Raw genomic sequence first — 6762 nt, forward strand, 5'->3', positions numbered from 1 at the left:
TCAGGGCATTACGACAAAGTACATAGACCGCTATCCAGCATGCATCTATGACTAAAAAGTCCACCTTCAGGTTAGCATCCGCACCCCTTCCAGTATTAAGTTGCAAACAACAGACAATTGTATTAAGTATGGTGCGTAATGTAATCAACACAAATATCCTTAGACAAAGCATTGATGTTTTATCCCTAGTGGCAACAACACATCCACAACCTTACAACTTTCTGTCACTGTCCCAGATTCAATGGAGACATGAACCCACTATCGAGCATAAATACCCTCTCTTGGAGTTACAAGTATCAACTTGGCCAGAGCCTCTACTAGCAACGGAGAGCATGCAAGAACATAAACAACACATATATGATAGATTGATAATCAACTTGACATAGTATTCCATATTCATCGGATCCCAACAAACACAACATGTAGCATTACAAATAGATGATCTTGATGATGATAGGCAGCTCACAAGATCTAACTACTGCTATGGACCCATAGTCCAAAGATGAACTACTCACACATCAGTCCGGAGGCGATCATGGTGATGAAGAGTCCTCCGAGAGATGATTCCCCTCTCCGGCAGGGTGCCGGAGGCGATCTCCAGAATCCCCCGAGATGGGATTGGCGGCGGCGGCGTCTCTGGAACTTTTTCCGTATCGTGGCTCTCGGTAATAGGGTTTTCGCGACGGAGAGTTTAAGTAGGCGGAAGGGCAGAGTCGGAGGGCTGACGAGGGGCCCACACCACAGGGCGGCGTGGGCCCCTCCCTGGCCGCGCCGCCTTGTGGTTTGGCCACCTCGTGGCCCCACTTTGTATGCTCTTCAGTCTTCTGGAATCCGTGGAAAAATAAGACCCTGGGCGTTGATTTCGTCCAATTCCGAGAATATTTCCTTTGTAGGATTTCTGAAACCAAAAACAGCAGAAAACATCAACTGGCTCTTCGGCATCTCGTCAATAGGTTAGTGTCGGAAAATGCATAATAATGATGTAAAGTGTGTATAAAACATGTGAGTATTGTCATAAAAGTAGCATGGAACATAAGAAATTATGGATACGTTTGAGACGTATCAACCAGCACCACGAAGACGAGTCTCCTCAGCACGAAGCTCAGCCCGTACCTCAGAGAGCGGAACACGACCACGTGCAAGTAGCTGTGCACGGCGCGGCTCAAACTCCTTACGGAGCCGCGACAAGAACTAAAAAACGCGCTGAAACTCCAGATCCGCGCGCATAGTCAGATAACAGGGACATGTGGCACACACCACAGACAGGTAAAGAGCATCCCCAGACGGCTGATAGCGCTGACGAAGAAAAGCCCACTGAGCAGCAGCAGTGGGAAGACCCATGAACTCAGCAGCATACTGAGGCAGAACACTGGAGGTGAGAACAGCAGCAGCACGAGCATTCTCATCGATCCACTGAGTGTAGTCAGTCAGATCCAGCTGGTAAGTCGCAACGGCAGTAGAGTGGTCATGGACCTTTCGGTCATAATCAGCCAGAGCAGTATCATCAACACTCTTGGCTGCATCCTTATCCGCCTGAGTAGCATCAGGGGCAGGGGCAACGGGCGGCGGTGCAACAGGCACCGTAGGAGCAACGGGGCGCGGCGGACATGAGACCTCGCCAGAAAGCACACCCCAAAGACGAAGACCGCACATGTGGACGCGCATGAAGGCAGCGAAATCAGGGTAATTCGTGCCATCAAAGATCACCGGGCACTGAGGAATCGCAACATAGCCCGATGAGGAAGACATAGCTCTTTTTTTCGTTCTTCTTTTCTTCAAATCAGATCGAACGAAAACAGATCGAAGAGCGAGTTGCTGCGAGACTCGACCCGACGGAAAAACGGAGGCGGGGCAGCGGCCAGCAGTGGGCCGGACGGGCGGCCGGGGAGGCAGTGGCCGGCGGCGGGCGGGCCGGCGGGCCGGCAGCGGACGGTGGTGCGGCGGAGGGCGGCGACCGAGGTGCGGTGGACGGCAGCAGATCGGACGGGGGCGGAGGAGGCCGGTGGGGGAGAGGGCCGGGGCGGAGGAAAGCCGGCGACGGCCGGAGGATGAAGACCGGCGGCGGCCGGAGAAGGAGGAAGGCCGGCGGCGGCGGCGGACGACGGCCGGAACAAGCGGCAACGATGGCCGTACGGACTAGAGGACCAAATTTTGCTCTGATACCATGTTACATGCTTGTTGTATTACCAGGGGTCAAAGTACATGTACATGTGCAAATATGCAGAAAGCCCCTAACATATGGGAAAATTACAATATACAGATATATGAGGACACAGCATCAGAACAAGGCGTCGCCAAGGTTAGCCCGTCGAGCATCCTGACGTCGAGATATGTCCATCTTCTACTTGTTAAATATTCTCCATTTTGACGGCCTCCTGTGATACTGGAGCATCTCATGCCACAACATTTCTCGGATCATATCTACTCCGAGGTTCTCATCTATATCAAGATCGACAGGTACCTGAGCAGGAGGGTTTGCACTTGGGTCATACAGCGCTGACATGTAGGGGTGCTCCAAAGCCTCAATGACACTAATCCTTTTGGAAGGATCAAAGATAAGCATCTTCTGCAACAGATCAATGGCAAGAGGGTGCGCTTGTGGGTACATGCTGTAGAGGGGAATCCCAGGGGTGTATGGAAGGGATTTGATGTAGTTGCGACCCCTTAGGTTCTCAATGAACTCAAGGTCACCATCATTCATGGTGCCAAGAACATTGACTATAAGCTTGAGCTGACTTAGGCAATCAGCTCCTGGAAAGATAGTCTTGCGGCCAAGTAGCTCAGCAAATATACAGCCAACTGACCAGACATCTATGGCGGTGCCATAGTTGTTGCAACCGAGCAGCAGCTCGGGAGCTCTATATGGACGAGTGACAACATACTCAGTCATCAATTGACCTTCACTATTATCTGTGCGAGCAAGACCAAAGTCACAGATCTTCAGATCACAGTTTCCATTAATCAGAAGGTTCCCTGGTTTCAGATCCCTATGGAGTATCCCTGCTGAATGAAGACACTTCAACCCTCGGAGGAGCTGCAGTCAAGAAAAGGCGGCATCTTAGATTATTGATTGGCCAAATGAGTCGAAAGTGTGAAACAATCAGTAGAAAATCCAAATACGCAGCAGTATAACATACTAAAATAATTAGCAAGTCGAGCAGGTAAATATTGGTCCTCTACAAGATGCTCAAGTTTGGTATCTATGCATAGCTTCCCAAGTAATTTATGGAGAGGCTTAAGTTGTATATGTTCATGCAAATCTGACATGTATTTAGAGCAGTTGTAGAAGCTCCTACATACTAGACATACCAAAGTTAACCGGTGCTTCCATGAATAAGCAGATAAATATTTGGTAACTTAACTAGTTGGAAGTCAACAACCTTAGATTCACCATGTACTAATGCAAGTTGGCATAGGAACACAAACAAACCATTCTATCTCATAATTTGAAGGCTGTGAAAATTATCAGACCTACTTTGATACATATCGCAAGGAAAAAAAATCACATAAACTCATGGCATTGCTATGCCTAGCAACCCATAACCATGACTTCCGAATAAAGATTGAGATGTGAATAATAAACTAACTTATGAAAATATGGCAGAATGGCAAACAGAGCAACTGGCCTGGTGGTAAGCAAAGGTAAGAATGAAAAACAGAGTCGGCGCTTACCTGAAAAAGAAAATATTGGCAGTGCTCGTTGGAAATCGGCTGCGACGACATGATTATCTTATCCAGATCCGTGTCCATGAGTTCGGAGACCAGATACACATCCTTGAAGCTCCTCCTGCGTAGGGGCATCATTATATCCTTCAAAGAAATAACATTCTCGTGACGCAAGTGCCGAAGGAGCTTCATCTCGCGAAGCGTCCTGAGCGCATCCATCCGGTTGTTGAAGACGTTGTTTATCTTTTTTATCGCGACCTTCTCGTTGGTCTCCTGGTTTATCGACGAGCATACGGTACCGTAGGATCCTCTCCCGATGGGCCTGATCGGCACGTACTTGGTGTCGATCTCGAACATGGTCTCACACATCGTGTAGTAGTGCTTGCCATTGTTTCTCATGCCGTTCGGGGCATCCACCTTCGCCGCCATTTCCTGTTTAGAAAATGAAACATGTGGGTGACATTATACAAGAGAAGAAAACCAAAGCCTAACAAATACTCCCTCCATCCGCATTAAATTGACTTTGGTTAGAACCACGGCTAGTTCATTTGTCTCATGCCTCTGCGTCGATTAAAACCGAACAGTGGCAGTACTGTATTTTGCTCTAGTATGATGACATTCTTAAGTTCCCAGGTAGGCGCCTCTGCTTTCCATCCAGCAATGTTATTCTGGCCCTCTAGAAGGGCAACACCAAAACAATGTGAGCTAGAGATTGCTATTTCTAAGTCTTCGATGAGAAACAGTTATCTCCAAGCCAACCAAGATCGTACAGGACTGAATAAGAATGTGCAATCGTACAGAATTCTGTGGTGCCTAGAGTAGTTTGGATGTGAAGTACTGTACTCTCTAAGCCAACCAAATGGTACTGCGTTATAGCAACGTGCAATTACTCAGTTTTAATTTTAATTGGACATCGAATCAACAACACTCTAGGCACGACACGACAGAATTCTAAGTCTGACTCAGAGATTGACGCTCCCATACCATATTTGCTTGGCTACCATAATAATGCTCTTGTGTAAACCGGAGCAGCGCGCCACAATCGTAAGGTTGAGGCAACGATCCGCCGCCGAAACGTTCCCAACTCGCGACATTTTCGACGGCGGCGAGCGGGCCACCGCCTAAGCCATTTAGTACCTCATCACGAAAGAAAAGAAAATGGAGCAGGAGAGAGAGATTCCATCACTCACCTCAGGACGCAGACGGAGCAGGAGCAGCGGATTTCAAGAGGCAGGCAGACCAAAGTCTGGGAGCAGGGGAGGCAGAGGCGGAGGCTGGGGAACACCGGAGGAATGGGAATTGGAGTAGTGAGAATCTCTCCGTCGATCCGCCGCTATATATACGCACGCCGAGCACGCATGGCTAGAGCGACAGATGGCCGCTTCTCCTCCCCCCTTCCCTTCCGGGTAAGCCGCCCGCCGGCTTTCCGGCCGCCCGCGAACGGCAACGCCTCGCTCGTAATCCATGCGTGGCCGCGGCCAGGGCCACGAGCGCGCGCGCGCGGCGGAGAGAACGCGTCTCTCGTGTTTCCTCGATCTGGGGAGTGGTTCCGTCGGCTTTTCGCTCGCCGGTGTGATATTTTCCGCCTCGCGCGATGGTATCGCCGTGCCGTACGCAGCTCACGAGCGGATCGTCACCGGAGTACGACGAAGGTGCCTTTACAGCTTTTTTTTTTTTTTTTTTTGACAGCAAACTGTGGACTTTATTGATCAGTTGCACCAAACTCGGTAGCAACAATATGAGATACACAATTTGGTACATGATCATGCCACAACATAACACCACCCGAGGCTAAGCTAGCACCATTAGCAGCTAAAACATGAGCCACTCTATTACAAGTACGGTTGCAGTACAAAACTTTGTAATCTATGAAGTTGGTAAGTAGCAGAAATTTTGCCTCCCTGAAGAGTACTCCGTGGCGTGCCGAATCATACTCGGTGGATTGGAGAGCCGATTTTAGCAAGACTGCATCGGTTTCAATTATTATCCGTCCCATGCCAGCCTCGGCTGCAAATTCAATGGCTTTCAAACATGCAATCGTTTCAGCCTGGAGAGCATCAGCGACATGAACTAGCTGCCCCATACCTGCACCGCAAACCTCACCATTGCAGTCTCTAATACAGAATCCCCATCCGTCCGTGCCATATTCCCTGCGAAACGAACCATCAATGTTGATTTTTAAGTAGTCTGCAGGGGGTTGGGTCCATCGAGCACTGGCTGGAATAGAAACAACAGGACTTTTACACAAGTAGGTAGTGCATTCAACGTTATACTGAATTGCTGTTGAGGCAACAATAGCCGGGATAGGAGACTTGTCCCCAGCGTTCACTGAATTTCGAGTACTCCAGATCTTCCAAAGAAGTGTGATGGAGAGCATGCGGGAGTTCTCATCCAACTTCAATAAAGCATCAATAGTTTGCAAGGCATTTGTACATTGCAACAGCTCTTGTCGGACACACTCCATATTTGCTTCGCGCCAAACTGATTTGGCAAATTTGCATTTGAGGAATATGTGGCCGCAATCCTCGTCAAGTCTGTGGCACATAGGGCAGAGGGTATCAAGGTCCAGCCCTCTACGTTGTAGGTTCATCTTGACAGGCAGGCTATTGTGTCCCAAGCGCCAAAGGAACATACTAATTTTCCTTGGGGTTTTCAGGCTCCAGATCATTTGCCATTTGCTTGATGTGCCTGTTGCCGGATTTGCTGCAGAAGATGTGGATGTTTCGCCTGCAGCAACATCCTGCAACTTGAGCCTGAGCTTGTATGCTGACCTGACGGAGAAAACACCCTTCGGGTCAGGGTGCCAAGCTGGAAAATCATCAAATCTTTTTTGGATTGGGATGGTGAGGATCTGTTCAACATCATCTTCATTGAAAGTTTGCCTGACAAGATCTTGGTCCCATTGTCCTGTGACCGGGCAGATGAGATCGCAGACTCGCTCTAGTAATTGATGTCGGTCACGGTGTGTACTTGGTCTTCTAGTGATGCCTGATACGTCTCCGACGTATCGATAATTTCTTATGTTCTATGCCATATTATTGATGATACCTACATGTTTTATGCACACTTTATGTCATATTCGTGTATTTTCTGGAA

At 48.8% G+C, this 6762-nt stretch overlaps 1 protein-coding gene across 1 annotated transcript; it reads right to left on the reverse strand.

The window, feature by feature from the left end:
* Positions 1-2274: 2274 nt before the first annotated feature.
* On the reverse strand, positions 2275-4877 carry LOC124670467 (mitogen-activated protein kinase 4-like). The gene is made up of 3 exons (XM_047206968.1): positions 4857-4877; positions 3673-4098; positions 2275-3034 (listed from the first exon to the last, which is right to left on the reverse strand). The coding sequence occupies exons 2-3, from the start codon at positions 4093-4095 to the stop codon at positions 2342-2344; spliced, it is 1116 nt and encodes a 371-aa protein (XP_047062924.1). The 5' UTR covers positions 4096-4098; positions 4857-4877; the 3' UTR covers positions 2275-2341.
* Between the last annotated feature and the right edge of the window lie 1885 nt (positions 4878-6762).

This window comes from Lolium rigidum, chromosome 1 (assembly GCF_022539505.1).
Source record: "Lolium rigidum isolate FL_2022 chromosome 1, APGP_CSIRO_Lrig_0.1, whole genome shotgun sequence".
Taxonomy (NCBI): Eukaryota; Viridiplantae; Streptophyta; class Magnoliopsida; order Poales; family Poaceae; genus Lolium; species Lolium rigidum.

Coding starts and splice junctions, on each gene's coding strand:
- LOC124670467 (XM_047206968.1), bottom strand. CDS start 4,095: ATGGCGGCGAAGGTGGATGCCCCGAACGGCATGAGAAACAATGGCAAG. Junction 3,035..3,672: donor GCCAATATTTTCTTTTTCAG/GTAAGCGCCGAC, acceptor TCTTGACTGCAG/CTCCTCCGAGGGTTGAAGTG.